The sequence below is a fragment of the Tachysurus fulvidraco genome, chromosome 5 (genome assembly GCF_022655615.1).
Source record: "Tachysurus fulvidraco isolate hzauxx_2018 chromosome 5, HZAU_PFXX_2.0, whole genome shotgun sequence".
Taxonomy (NCBI): Eukaryota; Metazoa; Chordata; class Actinopteri; order Siluriformes; family Bagridae; genus Tachysurus; species Tachysurus fulvidraco.
This window is the reverse complement of record NC_062522.1, coordinates 8577779-8598993: the sequence shown is the minus strand read 5'-3', so window position 1 is coordinate 8598993 and position 21215 is coordinate 8577779. Positions and strand designations below refer to the sequence as shown.

At 36.8% G+C, this 21215-nt stretch overlaps 1 protein-coding gene across 2 annotated transcripts; it reads left to right on the top strand.

Moving 5' to 3' along the window:
• The first annotated feature begins 1200 nt into the window (after window positions 1-1200).
• Window positions 1201-21081, top strand: il12rb2 (interleukin 12 receptor, beta 2a). Of its 2 annotated transcripts, none has more exons than XM_027154480.2 (16): window positions 1201-1361; window positions 1531-1664; window positions 3127-3366; window positions 5330-5444; window positions 5587-5759; window positions 7001-7143; window positions 10162-10303; window positions 11523-11602; window positions 11953-12142; window positions 13104-13286; window positions 16056-16154; window positions 16241-16393; window positions 16736-16882; window positions 18168-18267; window positions 18769-18856; window positions 20272-21081. In XM_027154480.2, the coding sequence occupies exons 2-16, from the start codon at window positions 1595-1597 to the stop codon at window positions 20725-20727; spliced, it is 2379 nt and encodes a 792-aa protein (XP_027010281.2). In that variant the 5' UTR covers window positions 1201-1361; window positions 1531-1594; the 3' UTR covers window positions 20728-21081. The 2 variants fall into 2 exon arrangements, with proteins under 2 accessions (XP_027010281.2, XP_027010280.2); XM_027154479.2 differs by having other exon boundaries at window positions 10162-10306.
• Window positions 21082-21215: the final 134 nt, after the last annotated feature.

Genomic DNA, 21215 nt, shown 5'->3' with positions numbered 1-21215 from the left:
ATGTTATGATGCTGGTATAAAACCTGGTGATTGTAATATTGGTTTAAAAAAATAATAAATCGATTTTACACAGCGGTATAATAACAGCAACAGTCATGCATCTATGCAGCAGATTAAAGCTTCACCGGTTAATGTCGAGCCCTTGGCGCACATTATAAAAATATAAGATAATAAATAAATAAACAATCAAATAAAGGATCATTTTCTGGGACAATATTCAAAGACAATGTTTCCCCCTAACGTTTAGGTTTAAATCTGAAGATTGAAATGTTTATTTTCTTTTAACTGGGATTTGATGGGATGTTCTTTATCTGTGCATCTGTTCGTTTGCTATAGATGTTTTATCTAATTTATTTTGAAACAAAATCCTATGAATCAAATCAGTTTCCAATTCTGAAACTGATATGTGGGGTCTTCTTTGTTGTGATAACTATGTGGGTCTACAGTGCTACTGAAACCTCTTTATTATGACAAATGTCTGGCTCTTTTGTATTGAAAGCTCGTTGATGATGAATGACAAAAGAATTTGAAATGTAGAGTGGTACAGCCCCTTATGTTATTAGAAAATTGTCAATTCAATAATAATAATAAACATTTATTTTAAACATTCTTTAGAGTGCAATAGTTTTTAAAGACAAAATGCTATTAAAGATCATCTTTATATGAAAAAGTAATTTTAGAGAAAAGTAACAGCTTCTCCATTTTTGTGATATTTTTGAACATTGTGTGTAATGTGGATTTTATACAATTAAGTTTACATCTATCTATCTATCTATCTATCTATCTATCTATCTATCTATCTATCTATCTATCTATCTATCTATCTATCTATCTATCTATCTATCTATCAGCTCTTCCTCCACCAAGATCACTTTTACAAGTTTTACTGTGTTTATATTGTAAGCAGTTTGACACTATTGGCGTTCACTCATCAATCATAGGGTTTTGTTGGGCTGTAGGGCTTTATGGCTGTTTGGCTGTAGGGCTTTAGGGCTGTTAGGCTGTAGGGCTGTAGGGCTATTGGACTGTAGGGCTGTAGGGCTTTATGGCTGTTTGGCTGTAGGGCTTTAGGGCTGTTAGGCTGTAGGGCTGTAGGGCTATTGGACTGTAGGGCTGTAGGGCTGTAGGGCTTTAGGGCTGTTTGGTTAATGTCTCAGAAACTCTGAATGCAAACCTCCAGTGAAGAGAACTGCGATATTGAGTGCGCACGTGCCCGAGTTTCCCCGTTGCGCATGCACGAGCGAGTGCGCGCCCTCGATGATGACGCGTGCAGTAAAACGGACCCGCTCTTCTACAGGTGTCTGTCTTTCACCACATAAGAGTGAGTAAACACGCCCAAAGACTACGGACAGATGTTTCGGGTAAGTCACCACAATAAAAATCAGACGTTTATGGACTTTCGGGATATATTTATAGAGTTATAAATGCGCTCGTGGCCTCGTCTCGTTCTGTTATTCTGTAACCTCAGGCGTGTGAACAAACTCCGAATCACTGAGTCACACTCGACTCAATATATCTGTAATGTTCCAGAGCTCTTGCTGAGGTAAAGATTGATGGACGCAGATCTAAATAGCTATTGGAGGAAGCGGATGCGATGTTTCCTGAAGGCAACGTCTTGTCCACCTTCATGTTCCTTCTACTCTTGACCACCGGCGTGCGCGCAGGTAAGAGTCGACTCCTCATTCAACTCCTGAGTCAAAGCCTGTATCACCTCCTAAAATAGTTACTAAAGTAACTACGATCTCAATAAAACAGAAACTGGTCTTTTTCTGGCCGTTTGAACCTTTAATATGTATCGTTAACTAGAATGTACAAGCTAAAATGTAATAATTATACATTACTGTAAGCAACAAGGAGTGGAAAAACTTATATATAGGAAATTAACAGGTTACTGTGTTCACTATCAGGTCCTCTGTACAGTATATAGGGGCCCCTGAGTGTCACTGAGTCACTGTCACTATAATCTATACCATGCACTGTGACATATTTCTATCAGAACCAGCAATGCATTCGATCTATGACATGCATTCAATATCAATACGTTTTAAACTTTGTCTTGCTCAGAAAGCGTTGATTAATTCGCTATGTCTGCAGCTCGGACAGCTTCGGGTTACAGCCTGCTGCACATCGCAGGTTTATTTTAATGCTTTCGCTTCTGTATTGACTGCTGACACTCAGTCTTCTGTGTAAGATACACTACATTTACAGATGTTATGTGTGTAGGCATGATGTGAAATGCTGAAGTCCTGCGTAAGCAAACTTTTAGTTAACAGTTCTGGAAGGAGTCTCCAGTGTCAGCACTTTTTAACAGTAAGCGTTAAGATTGTTCCGTTTTTCTGACGTGGGAAAGTTTTTAAGACAGTTTTTTAGCAATAAATCCAACCATGATTTTTGTCTTATTAACATCCAGAGCTAGAAAAATAAGATTGTTAACAAAACCATCGTTTAAAGCGAACTTGCTTTGCAGACATTCGACAATATTAAACAAATTATAAAGAGATAAATGACGTGTTTTTTATTCATTTTTGGTAGCGTTCAGTAATTGAAGAAAAAAAGCAGAATAAAACATTTATGGAAGTGCTGATATTGTAAAATAATCTTTGTCCTGGCAAACAATCCATTCACTTGATTCATCACACCGATTATTTTCTATAACAGCATGAGTGGTTATTCATTTACATAACCTCACGATTGTATTCAAATGTACTACAGTAATTTTTCTGGGATACATCAGGTTTAATGATATTTTTATAATTACACCTACAAATATTTCATGTTAAAATCTTACCAAAATCTAATAAAAATGAATACAGATTTTAAATTTGTAAATGGTTTTCTGCTGCCATTTTTTAAAATTAAACCTATAATAATATTTTCATACATATGGTTTATTTTTTTTAAAGGTTTTATGAAATCCTTCCAAGTATTTATGGTTTATTTTATTTTATTTAAATGTATTCATACCACTGTTTTCTTTCCTGAAATATTTGCAATATGAATGTTTTCTTTAACTCTTGAACGTCTCTCGCACACAAAGCAAAACGATCCTGCTGTTCAGTTTCTTGAAGTTTCCTAAAGATACAATTAACATTAGCGTCATTTGTGCTGTCTTCTCATATTTCTTAGAAAAAATATGCTCTGTGCTCTCGAACCACGAAGTCCACATGGGCTCCAGCTTCCAGATCTACTGCATCTTCAGAAAGGAATGCAACAGACTGATATACCGAGACGAAGTGTCCTTTAATTACAGCAGTTTGAACTCAACTGTGGTGATTATGAGCATTGTGAATCTAATACGGGCCACCACCTTCACGTGCAAGTGTCAAAATGAGCCAGAACCCTGTGGCACCGACATCATCCCGGGTTGTACGTATGCAGCGCATCACTCAGTACATGCCAGTGCTCATGAAAGTACTGTATATTCAGTACAATGATTCTGTCTAAAAGGGTTTTCGTTTGTTTCGGATAAATTTTATTTTTTAAATTTTATAAATCAATTTTACCATATTTGAATTTTATTATTATTTATACTGTGCTTGTTCATTTCTAACAGTTGTCCCATGTCATCTATTCTGATTTGAAAGCACATAGAAATGTAGAATTCATTTAAAAACACTCATTTTATCCCACAATAATTGTACGTAACATAGACTGGCTTCGCTCCACTCATTTGCTGTTTTTGGATCTGAGCCTAATCTTTAATCTCTTAAAAACAAAATTAATCACAAAAAGCTTCAAAGTGGAAAAGGTGTTAGTAAAAATTCGTCATCTAACGTCACACGTTACATTTATGATCAATTTCAGTAACACTTTTGTCACGGACATAACAGTAAGTTTAACATCAAACGTTAAAAAGAATAGACAGAGCCTGAGCTGTAGTGCGTATGTGATTATATTTATATTTACTTAATAGGTTTTTCTTTAGATAATTAATTCAACTTCCCAGGCATGTTATACACACACAAGGTACAAATCTTTTATTTTCATTTCAAACATCTATAGCTCATGCAGTACACAGTGAAATGTTACAACACTCCTCTAGGTCCATGGTGCTACATACTGTAAGACACTGAAGTACATAAAACAACACAGAACACACACACACATATGTATATACACATAGATATACACACACCTACATACATGCACATAAACAGACAAATGTGCACACAGATATGTATATACACATAGACATGTTTGTGTTGGGATAAGCTTAAATCTGTCTACCTAATTACCTATCTGTCTATCTATCTATCTGTCCATCCATCCAATCTATCTATCTATCTATCTATCTATCTATCTATCTATCTATCTATCTATCTATCTATCTATCTATCTATCTATCTATCTATCTATCTATCTATCTATCTATACATCTATACATCCACCCAATCTATCTATCTATCTATCTATACATCCATCCAATCTATCTATCTATCTATCTATCTATCTATCTATCTATCTATCTATCTATCTATCTATCTATCTATCTATCTATCTATCTATCTATCTATCTATCTATCTATCTATCTATACATCCATCCAATCTATCTATCTATACATCTATCTATACATCCATTATTCTATCTATCTATCTATCTATCTATCTATCTATCTATCTATCTATCTATCTATCTATCTATCTATCTATCTATCCATTCATCCAATCAATCTATCTATCTATCTATCTATCTATCTATCTATCTATCTATCTATCTATCTATCTATCTATCTATCTATCTATCTATACATCTATACATCTATACATCTATACATCCACCCAATCTATCTATCTATCTATCTATACATCCATCCAATCTATCTATCTATCTATCTATCTATCTATCTATCTATCTATCTATCTATCTATCTATCTATCTATCTATCTATCTATCTATCTATCTATCTATACATCCATCCAATCTATCTATCTATACATCTATCTATACATCTATCTATACATCCATCATTCTATCTATCTATCTATCTATCTATCTATCTATCTATCTATCTATCTATCTATCTATCTATCTATCTATCTATCTATCTATCCAATCTATCTATCTATCTATCTATCTATCTATCTATCTATCTATCTATCTATCTATCTATCTATCTATCTGTCTATTTACCTATACATCCATCTATCTATCTATCTATCTATCTATCTATCTATCTATCTATCTATCTATCTATCTATCTATCTATCTATCTATCTATCTATCTATCTATCTATCAACACATACAGATACATACACTCGTGCACATAGACATACACATGCAGGTGTGTGTAAATCATCTCAAGAACTTTTATGTCTCCGTTTTTCAGACCCACCTGCAGTTCCACAGAACCTCACATGCATTCAGGAAGGAGAATTTGGCAGCGTAAACTGCACATGGAAAACAGGATGGGAAACGTACGTCAAGACCACATCGCATCTGTGGTTAGTACAAGTCTCTTATTCTCAGTCATTAATTGACACCGAGAAGGTCAGCTGATTCAGACACACACACACACTCACACGTTCATAACCCTGGCAGACTTTATTGTGTATCATTACTTACACGAGTTTCCTTGTTTTGCAGGGTACAAGGGGCCCCTACTGTAAGTTATGAAAGTGTTGCAGTCCATGAAGGGACCCGTTCAGCCTTATTTGCTGCCTATGGCACACAAAGCAACTTCTCAGTCTGGATCCACACCAGTAACAGCCTTGGTTCTGCGAACTCCACCGTTCTCAACTTCACGCTGAATGACATAGGTGCAGAAATTTTAATACAGCTTGTCATTTCTGATCATTGTTTTCACTTGAAACATATATACAGTATGCATTGTTTAGCTTGAGTAAGACTTTACTAAAGGGTGGTATTCATATACTGTACAGTTAGGGTTAAAGATTTTTCAGGGGTAGTTAAGTGCTTTATCTTCCTGTCCTTTGGGGAAACTTTAGAATCTATTTATGCCAAGAAATTACGTAAATAACATTTCGTCATGTGCTCATCGTCTGTGATTTTATTTTTGTCCATGTTGGGTCATGGTAGTGTTTTTCTCCCCGGAGGAAATGACAGCCCAATTCGGTGGAGAGTCAGATCGGTCATTTTGCAGACATGTTTCATGAATTCTGAAAAAATCCTAAAAAGATTACATTTGTCCCTTCCTCCATTCAGACCCGAGAGGTATATGATGGAGGACACAGAACAATAACAAAGGTTAAATACAGACAGTGAAACTAATCCTGTCTGAATAGGGCTATACCTGTTAAAAGCGGTTAATTCAACAATTACACAACTGTGTATAGCCGCAAAAGGCTTTGCTTTGTTCCTATGAACTGTATTACTAAGTAAAACGTTTTAAAATCAGTCTAATGATGACATCAGTTTATAACCCACTCGAGCAAGTACAAAAAGATGCACTGGCCAATATAGGAAGCTTACTTGAAGAAGAATGTGTCGTACTTTCAGTTATACAGTAGTAAGGTTAAAATGAATAAAAAGAAATCAGGAGGAATCCTAGTTTATAAAGAACCACATTAAAACATTTAGTACTATTAAGAAACATAGTATTACTGATTATGATTTGTAAACTATACTATGTAAGTAACGATTTGTTTCATTCTGATACCAAGAACAGCACTCGCACACAGAATTGCAAAAAAAAAAAAAAAAAAAAAAAAAAACATCATGACAGGTTATGGATTAAATGTCATTCTTTTACGATATGAAAAGGTATAAGAATTAAGAAAGTATTTAATTAAAAACCAAATATTAGCTGCACTTCTAACCTCCCTGATATGTGTGTATAATCTTTAAGAAAACTTAAGATAGGAATTAAGGAAAGTATGCAAAATCTGGACAATGTTCTGAAAAGGTGTGGAAAGGTTTCAGATGAAAAGCCTGTCGAACCTTAATGTTCAAAAACTTTACCTAAAATTGAAGCTTAGATGAAAATGTAGTATGTTCCCAGACTGACCCGACCTCTTACTGGTGTTCTGTTCATGTACAGTGAAACCACTGAGCCCCAAGATCACAGAAGTGAAATGCTCTTCGAGACGATGCCAGCTCTGTCCACTCAACAAACAGAGCATTCATCTGGTAGAGATCCGATACGAAGAAAAACGGGGCAGCTGGAACACCGTCTCATTCAACGTACGTACATATGAACCACATCACTGTAACTGCCACTTAATCGATCACTGATTCGTTCGTACAGCTAGTACAGGACCTCTTGTTAGAGGTGTCTAGGGTCATCTTTTGTATGCCCCAAAGCATTATATTCCTTAAAACAGAACTAATGCATCAAATATTCGAATACATTTTTCAATTTCATGGAAAATATCAACTTCAGATAGCAGCTTTAAATCATGCCACCATTATATTTATCTGATCACAAGTAACCTAGTTATACTGAAATAAGAATAAAGCGGCACGCCGTGCTGTGGGTTGTGTAATAAGTCAAGACTGAGTCATTTAATAAACTGATCACAGAATTAGTTTCCTCCCTTACAGAGTAGCAGCTCTTGTTTGCTGAATGTTTATTTTCTTACAGGGTGTTTTGCTGAGAAGGAAAGTTATGAAACAGTTTTAAACGACATGTAGGTTCTACGGAAATATACAATACAAGCGAAAACATTCTAGATGTATAAGGTCACAGTCAAAACTATTGAAACGGCAAAGCCGATTCTTTTGTTGCTGCTGTACACTGAAGACATTCGGGATTGAATTCAAGGGATGATTGAGAATAAAAGATCAGAATTTCAGCCTTCCTCTCTGGATAGTTATATAACTTACGAAAGGAACACATTTTCAGATAGGGATACAATACAGACAGCGGTTTTATAAAGATATAAAAATCAACAGATACAAGAACACGCTAGTAGCTAGGGAAAACTTAGCTATTTAAATACAAAAAAAAAAAAGAGAGAACACCAGGTAACAAACAAAACACAACAGCAACAAGGACTCAGGAAAAAACCTACGCAAGACAAAAAGGTACAAACATGGACGGTAATTAGTGACACATATGGATCAGGTGTGTAGAGATATTGCAAAGAAATACAGAGATGAACCTCTACCAAAGTGATGGAAAGCCCAAAGTAAAAGGATCCGATATATCTGCGCTCATCTCATCAAACACGGCGAAGGAAAGTGTCATCGCTTGGGCTTGCATGGCCGCTTCAGGAAAACAGTCTCGCTAATCTTTATTGATAATGTAACCCATGAATTCACTGCTATTGTGACACAAAATACACCGTCGACACAACAACGGTCTTCATCAGTGGTAGATATTACACTGGCAATGTCAATCAACAGACAGATCTTAACCCAAGTGAGCAGTATTTCACTTCCTGAAGAGAGATCGAAGGGAGAAACCACTTAAACACTGCTGTGGTACGAGCCAGAAAAAGCATCACATAAGAAGAACTCAACAGGATAATGATGTCAGTGTGTCAACACCATGATGCAGGTATCGCAAGCAACAGATACAGATAGATAACCAGATATAAAGCGTTTACTTTAAGGCTGTACGCGACTTTTACCGGTTTTGTTTACTTTTGTTCTGCCTGGATCAAACTTTAGTCTGAAACACATGAAAGCGTTTACTGACTTGAAACAAATCCTGAGATAAGTGCATTAAAACCGCTGACTTACTGGCAGCCCACAAAACTACTGATTAGATGAGTCTGTAGATTACAAACCTTTTGCGGGCTGATTCAGAACTAGACAGATAAATGTCAAGGGGTTTTTACAATCCCCATGCTGTGAAACGACTACCAGAACTATTGCAATGTAAAAATGAACGGGAGCCAACATTTCTGTTTGATTTTCATTTCCATGCAGACTTCGAAAGACGAACGCCGTTCGCATGACCACATTTCCACTGTCTTGTTTACAGGCCAAAATATTTACACGGCTTTAAAGAGTATACGTTGAACAGAAAAGAAAAAGCCAGGAAGCGTCACGACAATAATAGTGGTGTGACATCCTTTAACTTTAACAGTGCAGAAGTGCAGCAAAGAGGAAATGTGACTTAGAAGCTGCTTTCAAAACCAAACTGAAACTTAACAGAAAATGCACTTTTATTGTACCCCAGACATGAGGTGCAATATTTATAGACACGGTATACCACAGCGCCGTTGAACTCTCAAATCTGATTGGTCGGATGCTGTTAGTTATCCTTCTGTGTGTATACTTTATATTATAGGTTATATTCATACTGTAACCTTCTGTGTGTATTTTTATTTTATGAATTTTTTCTGTCTATAGGGCAAAATATATTTATTAACGTGCTCATTCTTTTATATCGCTTTACGCAGGAATTATTCGGCTTACAGACTCGCTTTAAATTGCATCTGATCTCTGAGATCTTTGGTTTTTATCATTTTATATCATTTTATTTATTTTGTTATGTCTTAAGTGTAAATAATTACAATAGATTTTACTATTGTTACTTAATATTATTATTCATATTACTTTTGTCTTATATTAAACTTATATTCCTTCCTATGTTAAGTCTTTAAAAGCTAAACTTTAACTGCGATAAGTAAATTTCCGCACAGTGGGATCAATAAAGTTTTTTATTTTATCCTTTTCTTATTTTATCCTTCAATGGGGAAAAAAAAATAAAAATCCAAATCCAAATGAAATTAGCTTTTGGACCCATTTTGTCGAATTAAATAATTATTTCATTAAAATATATTTACAAAGTATTAAGTAGCATAAAGGTCACAGAAAGGCTTTATTTAAAATCTTCTAGTTATGAAATATAGTTATATTTTCTACAAAGTCCCGTGACGTACTGCGTGCCAAGCGTAATTAGTGATCTGTAAAATTCTAGAAAGGGTTATGTTAAGTGTTCAATTCAATTCAAATTTATTTGTATAGCGATTTTTACAATTGACATCATCTCAAAGCAGCTTTACAGAACATAAACACAGAACAAAAGGTTAATATAAAGAATAATATAAAGTACAAAATTGAAGATTAATGTTAGATATGTTTAAATGGGTTTGTATTTATCCCCATTGAGCAAGTGGGGAGGAAAAACTCCCTTAGATGGAAGAGGAAGGAACCTTGAGAGGAACCAGACTCAAAAGGGAACCTCATCCTCATTTGGGTGACACTGCAGGGTGTGAATATAAATATACCGTTTTTATCTCTCTTCAGAACACCAATTTGACGACATGCTGGACTGTGACCTCACTGAATCCATATAACACGTACACGTTCGAGGTCAGATGGAAACCTGGCCCAACGAGAGGTCTGTGGAGCGAGTGGACCCGGATCGAAGGCATGACGGATGAAGAAGGTGGTGATTAAAACCCTCCTTACACTTTTAGACTGTTTAGTTGAATCCAACCCAAAGGTTATACTGTATCTACTTGACTCATTTAAAGCGTAGCTGTTTTAGTGATGTACATGATGAAGGGCGTGTAATGGAAAAAGACACGAAGACAGTTGATCGTGTTAGATAAGTGCAGTAAAGTGTCAGTGTCATACATGGAGGTGGAGGTGGAGCATGTTCTGTCTTTTACAATCACTTGCATCAAAAAGAATGTTGCTACTGTACATGAATTTATGGTTAAAATGTATAATGGCAATCACTTAGACTCTTGCAGCAATACAATAATAATTCAAAAAATTAAAAAGTTTTTTTTTTTTTTTTGTTTATAGATTATCGCTTGACAGCTGCAGTGTCTCTGGTTTAATCCTGAGTATGAATGGGTTACAGTCATTATAGAGGTTCACATAGGTTTCCTCTGGGTTCTCCAGTTATGGAAAAATGAATGGATATGAAGCTCAGGGTTTCCCGCAGAAAATTTGTTAGTTAAGGCGGTAGGGTTGGGCGGGTACTACATTTAACAGTTATTAAAAACAGACACGTGCAACCTAGCTAGCAGGTGAAGAACTCAAACAACAAAATCACCAGCTAACTTACTTTAAATTAGCAAGAACTATAGACTAATACAATAACAGGCTTAAATAAACCCAAAACATAAGTCCACTTACAGTTCTCAGGGACACGCGTTTTATCGACTAGGTACTTATCCTCAGACAGTGACGGACCACGTCTTTTTCTCATTTCGGCTGTGTGACGCGCATGCACGCTTGCGTTGTGAAGTACGTTCACGCTATTCTCCGAGATGCACTTGACGGCCTTTTGTGCAGCGGAATTTTTTTTTTTTGGATGACCTAGTTAAGGCGGTAGGGTTTCCCAGCTTAGGCGGGCCACCCGAACTGCAAAGTGCTGCGGGAAAGTTTGGAAGCTGGACTAATAGCACAAATTGTAACCGAAGCCACACCGTTACAACATACATTAGATTTCTCAATATTTACTGAGACTGAACTGAAACTGCACTGAAAATCTAAATATGCTGTAAATCTCCTTATAAATTTACATCATGGCGTTTATCGTTATGACTTGGTGGCTTGCCACTTTTAGTTAATTTCCTTGTTGTTTAAATCCGACATAGTCCAGACTAAAACAGAATAAACTCATTCCATCTTTTTTATTTTGATTTATTTAGCTCCTATGACGATGCTCGACGCGTGGTACACTGAAGAATCTACGCAAACCGTCAGCAAGTCATTCCAGTTATTTTGGAGGGTAAGTATTACACACAGATTATACACAATTACTTCATATTTCCAGCACGTCGAAGAAGCTTTGTGCTTCCGTACACAGCAAATACTGCCATGGGTTTGTATAGTTACAGAGAGGCAGTCGCTCCAGACCTACACACTGCCCATCACTTCACATGACTAAAGATCAAACCACTTCTGAGAAATGACATATCCTGTCATCTGATGCATGCAACCTCTCTGTTAAAAGCAAAGCCTGGAAGCCGTTCATGTTCTTGCTTACAAAAAAAAAGTCTTTAGAGGAAATCAGTTTCTCTGTGACTTTAATGCTTATTCGGGTTCGCCAGCTTATAAACTTTATCACTGTTCGATTAGGAGCTGAACAACACCGAAGCCAGAGGAAAGATTACGCAGTACATCGTGACCGTGATCAACCATCAACTCGGCAATCGGACCGCTCTCGGAAAAACCACCAAAGTGTCCTGTTCTTCCTGCAACGTGTCCATTTCTGCGATGAACTCCAAAGGCCTGTCTCCTCCTCGACTCATACACCTGCAGCCTATAAGTAGGTCACATCCACGCCATGCAGCATGAAAATACAGAACATTTCTTTTATTTTTCTTTAAGCATAGACATCTGGAAGTGCTTTAAGTATATAATAATAAAAAAAAAAAACTTTGGTGGACGTTCAGAAAAAAAAAGCCAGATCATGTTTGTGGAAAAAAGGCAGATATCGTTTTTTTCCTCCCTGTGTCTTTCACTGCCCTGTGATGCAGCGTGAGCAGCAGTTTGAAAGGATGTGAAAGTTTCTCTGGCTTCACGTGTCTTGCAGGAAGCAGGTGAAGAGGAAGCTTTCTGTATCCCTGATAGCTGGTAGCTGTTGCATGCAGGCTGTCAATACAGAGCGGGTGTGATTTAGCCTTACATAAGGATTACATCTTAATTTATTAATCAATGACGTATTTATGACCTTTATAATAACTCGTGTAAGTGTTTTGGTGGAACTGAAGTAAGAATATTCAAATCACGCTATTATTCATGCGCTGCTTTCACACGATGTCGATTAGAAATGGAAAAATAAACAGCTCTGGTGATATTTTCATCCAGAGGTCGGCTCTGCGTGCCGAAAACGTTTGTAGGCCAAAAGAAAGCTGATACATTTTCAACAACACTTATAGCAACTTTACTAAACAGCTTAAAGAAATAAAGTGCAATAGACGTAAATCAGGTACCCCGGTCGTGCCTTGACATTCCACGGCATATCATAATCTGTAAATCTGTTTAGGGTGAGATTATGTGAGCGTTTGTCGTCTACGTTTCTGTCAATGATCCTGCTAGTATAGAAAAATGTATTTAAAACAGTCTGAGTTTTATAAAATCACTCGAAGTCTTCTGATCGGTCAGATTTGCGAAGTGAACAGCACTGTGGTAGGTACGAACCTATCGAAGATGGTTAGAACACGTAAACACCTTTCTGTAGTTTGAAAGAAATCTGAACAGGTTGTTGTACTCTTGTGGTTTTGCAGCTCTTCTTCCAGACAAGGTGTCACACACTCTCGTGAATAATCACAGCGTCGCCCTCTCCTGGCCGAGGCCCGTCGGCGCAGACCCGGTGACGGAGTTCTTGGTAGAGTGGTTTCCAGAGGGACGGAAACAGCAGCTTCAGTGGGTCAGAGTGGAAAGTCACCTAAACACAGCGCATATTACTGGTCAGTAAAAAAAAACTGTGGTTATAATGTGCGAATCCTTATCAAGGAGTTTTTTTAAACGTCAGAGGAATCTAGTCGTATAAGAATATTTTTCTTTAGATGTAACGGAACGTGTTCGATTGTTTCGACGGTGTATCACATTATTTGTGCACCGTAATACAGGACAGAGGATCTAACATGTTTTTGATCGGTACCGGATGTAGTAAATGTTGCTGTAGATTCTAACAAACATGGAACGTGTAAGGATACAAAAACATCACAACAGTTTACTGTGGTTTCATGACCGATCATAGCGAATAGAAAATAAAGTGTCTCGGTAAAGTCAAAGGAATAAAGTATTCGATTCAGATTTAAATTTTATTCGTCACATCCACAGTCGTACACAGTAGCGATGTAGCGAAATGCTTTATACCACTGGCTTTGATATAAAAATAGCCAATAGTAGCGTGTAAAATTCAGGAATAAAGAAATAAATACAGTATATCATTCTTGTTTTTCTGGTTAGAATCATTTTGCGTTCACAGCATGGCAAGATACACTGCCATTCAAAGGTTTAGGATCACTTCTGTTTTCATTTCTGTTTACTAAAGAAAAAAAACAACAACATTTTTATCCATTTTAAAAACATAAACTGAATCAGATTAATTTTAAAGACAGATCTACATTGTCACAAAGTGGCCCATTATCAGTAACCATCAGTCCTCTGTTTCAATCTCATCTTATGTTTGCTAATCATTTTATAAGGCTAAGTGATTATTAGAGAAGTTTTACATCGTTCTAGCACAGCTGAAAACTGCTGTAGTGATGAAGAGAGCAAGAAAAGTGGCCTTCTTTAGGTTAGTTTAGTATCTGGAGCATCAGAAGGTCATGGGTTTGTTTACAGGCTCGACATGGACGGAAAGAAAGAACTAGACTTCCTTTTCATAGTAAGAACTTATGTTACCATACTGACAACTTCTACCTTTATAGAACAACACAAAATGATTCTAACCAGAAAAACAAGGACATTTCTAAGTGATCACAAACTTTTAAACTTTAAAAAATAATATAGTGTAGAACAAAAAATATATTAAAAACAAACTTAAAAAAACGAGGTTGTGTTGAGTGTTGTTCGACGATGCAACTTCCACAATCCACAAATGAATATCATTATTATAATTACACATTTGTCTTCTTTTTTAATTTTGATTTAAAACAATCGTTGCCTATCCACACAGCTCTATATCGATGCTGTGAGGATATCAATAATTCTGTGGTTTGAGGTTAATGTGATGTTTATGTAATGGCACCTCTCACTGAAGTTGTGTTACACTTTCACTTCTTTTTGTTTTTTTGCATGACCTTTTGCTGATGCTTTATGTCTAGGCCCCAAAAAAAAAAAAGACAAGAAAAATTCTTCGCCTGAATAAATTCATGATCAAGAAAAATAAACAAACAAACAAACAACTCCTCAGCCTACATAAATAAAATGTATAGTACAAAATATAATATATTTCTGTTATAAAAAAACAGAATGCTATGATTTTATGTAATATTACAAATTCATCCCACAATGGGGAAATTTCTCTGTTACAGCAGCAAAGAGACAGAAATGCAAATATATAAAAGAATAGAGACATAATATAATATAATATACAGTATATACACAATGTATAAATACAGAGAAGAAAAAAGAGACCACGAGTAAGTAGTTACGCTAACAGACATATTGCACACAGGTAATATTGCACATTTTTCTAAATTTCTGTTATTGCACATGTTGTTTAAATACTTTGTTATTGTTTATTATTGCACTTAAACAGTAATAACAGTGTGTAATTATGGTGACTGGTTCACTGGGAGCAGCTTTGATTGTACAGCCTAATAGCAGCAGGGAGAAAAGGCCGTCTTCAGACACTTAGGATGTAACCGTCTGTCGGTGAAGGAGCCGCTCAGAGCTGAAACCGTTTCATACAGGGGGTGAGAGCCGTTCTGCAGCAATGATGATAGTTTTGCTATCATCCTCCTTTCTCCCACCTCCTGTAGAGTGTCCAGAGGAATCCCCAGGACTGAGCTAACCTTCCTGATCAGCTTGTCCAGTCTCTTCCTTTGTGCAGTAGAGATGCTGCTGCACCAGCATATCACACCAAAGAATATGGCTGAAGCCACCACAGAGTCAAAAAAGGTCTACAGTAGCTCTCCTTAGTCTCCTCAGCAGAAAGAGTCTGCTCTGCCCTTTCCTATAGATTGCCTTAGTGTTGTCTGTCCAGTCCAAAAAGATCAGTTCAGGAGACCAGGAACACATAAAAGTGTTCAGTTATCAGCAGATCTATGAAAGGCACATTCTGATTGCACAAACGAATTGAACCTAGATATATTTTACAAAACAAAACAGACTGTAAAATAGTCCATAATATCGAAGTGGAGGTGAAAATCTGTGTAGAATTAATCGCATAACTATTCACTCCTGTCGCTCTTAAGCCTCTAAAATAATGTCATTTGTACCGAGACATGGTTACAATGTCGAATGTGTACCTTGTTAATGAAGAATCCGCATCATTAGCACATTTCTATGAGGTGTTTCGTTTAAAGCCAGGACTTTGTTGCTCTATTTTGCCCCCTAGTGGCCAGTGGCTGGAGGTTTGACATCTTACAACAGATCTCCTTGAATATGTAGCATTTGTTTAAAAAAAACAAAAAGACATGGTGCATGGTTTTTAATGTTTTAAATGAAATGCATTTCTTCTCTCCCTTTCTCTTTCTCTCTCTTTAAATGTGTGGTGTATTCAGGTTTGCAGCCTGCAGAGTGCTATGAAGGTGCGGTGGTCTATCTAAACTCATCCGAGACAAAAAAAGCCACCTTCAACCGGATCACTACCTGGCAGACAGGTGAGAGGGCGTCGGTTCATTAAGAACTGATCATCAAGTGAGATAAATAAACAGGTCTGAAAATAAGAATGTCTTTGAACCCTCAGCTCCACAACAGAGTCCTTTTCCAGTGTCCATCATTCCAAAGAGTAAAAGCGTGGTGGTAAAGTGGCGTGAGATCCCACCAGAGAAGAGAGGAGGCTGTCTGCAACATTACACCATCTACCTGAAGGATTCAGCAGGCAAAATTCAGAAATACCGTAAGAAACCAAACAAGCTGTGGAATCTCATTCTGTGGATACTTATGACTTCATTACAGTAACGTTGGCTCTATCTTGTTTTTCTCTCACATACAAATCATGTTAAAATTCTTAAAGCCTAAAAAGGAACCTAACAGTGTTTGGGAGATTAATATTAATCTGTTAGAAATAACTTTTTTAAAAAATTGCATTTGCTTTGAACCTAATCTAATGATGACTGTGTTTTATTTTCTATGATGTTGTACAGAATATCTACAGTAGCAGTGATGTCAGTTTTTTCCTGATAATTTATGTGCTTTTATTATTGCCTGTAAAAGTTACTGAAGAATAACTGTGTTGTAGGGGTCTCACACCCTCAGAGAGAGTATACCATCACTGACCTGTTGCCAGGACAGAAGTACAGACTGAGTGTCTCAGCCTGGACTACAGCAGGAGAAAGTCCTATTGAAAACGAGCTCTCGTTCAAACTGAAACACTCCAGAGGAACAGGTATATGCACATTATATATATATATATAATCATTTGGGAGGCACTGGAGGGATGGTGTGATTATGAAGTGATGATAGATAGATAGATAGATAGATAGATAGATAGATAGATAGATAGATAGATAGATAGATAGATAGATAGATAGATAGATAGATAGATAGACTGATAAATGGAGATAGATAGATAGAGTATCTGGAGTATCGAACGTTGTGGGTTTGTTTACAGGCTCAACATGGCCGGAAAGAAAGAACTAACTTACTTTTCATGGTAATAACTTATGATACCATGATACATATGACACAAAGGCTGGCTATAGTAACTCAATAACATTCTTAATACTCAATAACACTCTTAATACTCAATAGCACTCTTAATACTCGGTAATACACAATAATACTCAATAACATTCTTAATACTCAATAATACTCAATAACACTCTTAATACTTAATAACATTCTTAATACTCAATAATACTCAATAACACTCTTAATACTCAATAATACTTAATAACACTCTTAATACTCAATAATACTCAATAACACTCTTAATACTCAATAATACTCAGTAACACTCTTAATACTCAATAATACTTAATAACACTCTTAATACTTAATAACATTCTTAATACTCAATAATACTCAATAACACTCTTAATACTCAATAATACTTAATAACACTCTTAATACTTAATAACACTCTTAATACTCAATAATACTCAATAACACTCTTAATACTTAATAACACTCTTAATACTCAATAGCACTCTAAATACTCGGTAATACACAATAATACTCAATAACACTCTTAATACACAATAGCACTCTTAATACTCAGTAATACACAATAATACTCAATAACACTCTTAATACACAATAATACTCTTTTGACTCCCAGAATTAATCAAACATCAAACTATGTGAAGGACAGGCAACAAAAGCAGAATACTACATCAGGGTCCACTCGTTTCAGCCAAGAACAGGAATCTGAGGCTACAGACACAGGTTCGTGAAACTGGACAGTTGAAGAATGGACAGAGGAGACAGTGGTTTTCTGTCCAGTGTCTGTGCCCACTGTAGCCTCAGATGCCTGTTCTTTTCTGCTTCATTGTTTTCTCTTTGTCTTCCTGTTTGACCTTTAGTCAAAAACAGACAATTCTGTGAATGTTGTAACTTCGGGTCAAAGTCATTCCAACTCATTAGTCTGAATAACAAGAGGCAGCTTTCTGCCTGTATTACAAACAAACACCACTTCATTCCTCACATCATTCATTGTCTTCCTTTATCAGAGGAGATACCACTGGCTTTTGTCATCTCAGTGGCAGGCGCTGTTTTCATCACCTGCCTGTGCCTCCTGTGCTTATGTCAGTTTTCTTCAGTACAAAGAAGGTGAGAGTACAAGCAACGGAAACAACGATCAAAAAATACACTACATTTCCAAACGTATGTGGACACCGGCCCTCTCGCACCCACGTGTGTTATTGAACTTCCCTTTCCAGATTTATTCTAGATGTTGCAGCGTGACTGTAGGGATTTGTGTTCATTCAGCTACAAGATCAGACACTGATGTTCCAGTTCATCTCAGAGATGTTCAGTGGGGTTGAGTCAGAGTTCAACACACTCAAGTTCATCAACTCCAACCTGAACACTGTATGTCTTCATGGAAATTGTATTGTGCACAGTTAATTACAGTGAAGGGAAACTTATGTTCCAGCATGTAAAGACTTCTGGTCCTTCAGACTATGTACAATAGAAGCAATTTGGGGAAGGCCCACATGTGTGTGTGTGAGATGGTCCGGTGTCCATATCATTTTGGCCATGTAGTAGATATAATAAAAGAAAGCATTTGTCTGATTTAAAAAGCACTTTGTTGTTTATTTCATCTTGCAGATTCTCAGGGTGTTGTCACTGCCTTATTCCGAGCATCGTCCCAGATCCTGCTAACAGCAAATGGGCAAAAGAGTGTGCAAGTGAAAAGGTACAGACAAAACCAACGCTCTTTATTTCTACACAAAAACTACACATATTAATCATTTTATTATCGGTGAAGGCAGAAAATTGATACATAACCTGAGTCCAGGTAAGAAATAGATCACTAACTTCATTCCTCTGTAATTCACTCAATCATTTACCACATATATATATACAGGGCTCTCAAGTTTTGAAGACAGGCAAGAGTGACATTTTTTAAATATGCTTAAATATGCTCTGTGCTCAAAGTGATGCTCGCGGCACCAGTAGTTTTCTCTGTGGGTGAACGAGGATGATATCTGCTTTTTTTTTCATTGGTTGTTGCGTTAAATTTTACCCAGATACAATAGTGCTATTTTCTGATTGGCTATTGTGTAGCCTCTTTTTTTGATTGGCTAAAAAGTGTCAGGCTTGACTAAGAACTCCAGGGGAGACGCTCTTGATTCCTGCCCGGTTCCATAGAGACAGCGGTGCGGACTGATACTTTTTGGGCGCTGCGGCTTCTTAAATATATGATAAATAGTTAAAAAGTTTTTCTGCGTGAGAAATACAGTGTGTGGCGGGAGAGCGTGAGAAAACACAGAAATGAGTGACTGTCACGCTCAATGCGTGACACTTGAGAGACCTGTATATATTGTTAGGACTGTCAACATTAACGCATGCGATTAATACAAAATCCTTATCGTGTTAAAATAGTTTAATGCAAATAGCGCAAATAAATTACTGAAACAGACAAAGGTGCGTCATTAACATAACTTGCGTCACTCTTAGCATCTAATAAAAATAACATTAATGTGTTGAATTTGCAGGCGAACAAGTTCCCGATACAGAAAGGGTTTACTCAAAATATTTTCACCATTACAATGATTTCTGCCAATATGAGCTAGATATGATTCATTTTGTGTAGATAAACTGATAAAAACCGTTCTATGGTTTGAGGTCAGACTATTGAAGCAGCTATTCAACAGAGCAGTCATTGAGGTGCCAACGTCTGTACCATCAGGTTTATCTGTAGCATTTGCAAGGTTTACGGCTAAAGCGAAGACACTTCTTTAAATCGGAAGCGGAAATGCCAGTTCTTTGAAAAGTAAAGCGTTCAGGATGTGAAAGACGCACATGTTTCTGGCAGCAGGTACTTTCACCATGTTCTGTATTGAAGCAAATTTTAACCACTGAACTTACAAACCTAGAATCTTGAGCCAGTAGAAACTAAGTGGGTGAGACTTTGAGGTCTTTTCTAAGAAATAAAATACAGTATTTACTTATAATTAAATAGTGCACATCTCATTCAAAATATTCTTTCTTTCTTCATTTTTTTTCCTTTGTGTTTGTCTCTGCATTATAGCCACTTGTGTTAGTATTTCACCTTTACGGTAGACTTTGTGAATGCTCAGTGTGCTAGTATTCATCTTCTCCATACAGGGTGAGATGAAACTGCAGCTGAACCTCAGCGACTCCAGCATGAGTGAAGAGGAGCCCAATACATTGGAGGTAGAGGAATTTCCCCAGGAGAAACTAGCCGAAGAGGAGACCATCTCCACCGAGGAAACACAACACCCAGGCAAGCTGCAGGCTGAATCAGTGCCATATCAGCCCATCATCACCAGCTCTTACCTCAAAAGCTTCTCCAACGACTCAAGCAGCTCAGACGCCACCCAGGCCTCCAGGGGCACAGACATCACCGTGGACTACATTTCTACTCACGGAGAGTTCAGCGGCGCAGAGGAGGAGGAAGAGGATGTCAACGAGGAGCACGAAACGTTTGAATTCTTCCCCTGCCCCAAGAGCCCCTTCCTTGACCCACTTTTAACCAACGGAGGAAAATTGACTCTTGACTCTGTGAAAATAGACTGCAGCGATTTCTTAGAATGTGGATGAACCTCTGCTGTGTGCAGAACTGTGTTAATGAATGTTAAGATTTGTCATCCTCTCCATTTAGGCTTTTAAAGCAAAACTGAAAAAATTAACACTAACACCTGATCAGTATGTTCATGTTAATTACAAAATATCACTGAGTCATACAATTCACTCAGATACAATTTTACGTCGTTTTATTTTAACAGCTTTAATATCAGTTTACCTCAGTTTAATTTTAATTATGCAGGTGTAAATACTTTTGTACATAATCGTTCAGGACTAAAAGCCTCAAGGTGTTTTGTATTCAACAGTCATGCTGATTTTTCTTTTTTTTCTTATTTGTGAAATTATTAAATGATGGGACTTTCCAAATCATATCATACCTCTTTCTTAGAACGTGCAAAAAAACTTTTAGTCAGCAAACAGAAAATGTTTAAAGGGATTTCCGGCAATGTTTCAGTGTTGTGAGTCAAGCTCGGTTTTGTAGAGCTTTCCAGCAGTAAATTACT

Bases quoted from the DNA above. Each gene is read 5' to 3' on its own strand.
- il12rb2 (XM_027154479.2), top strand. From the start codon at position 1,595: ATGTTTCCTGAAGGCAACGTCTTGTCCACCTTCATGTTCCTTCTACTC. The intron at 13,287-16,055 runs GTCAGTAAAAAA...TGGTGTATTCAG, and splicing joins AAACACAGCGCATATTACTG to GTTTGCAGCCTGCAGAGTGC. The intron at 16,883-18,167 runs GTATATGCACAT...TTCCTTTATCAG, and splicing joins GAAACACTCCAGAGGAACAG to AGGAGATACCACTGGCTTTT.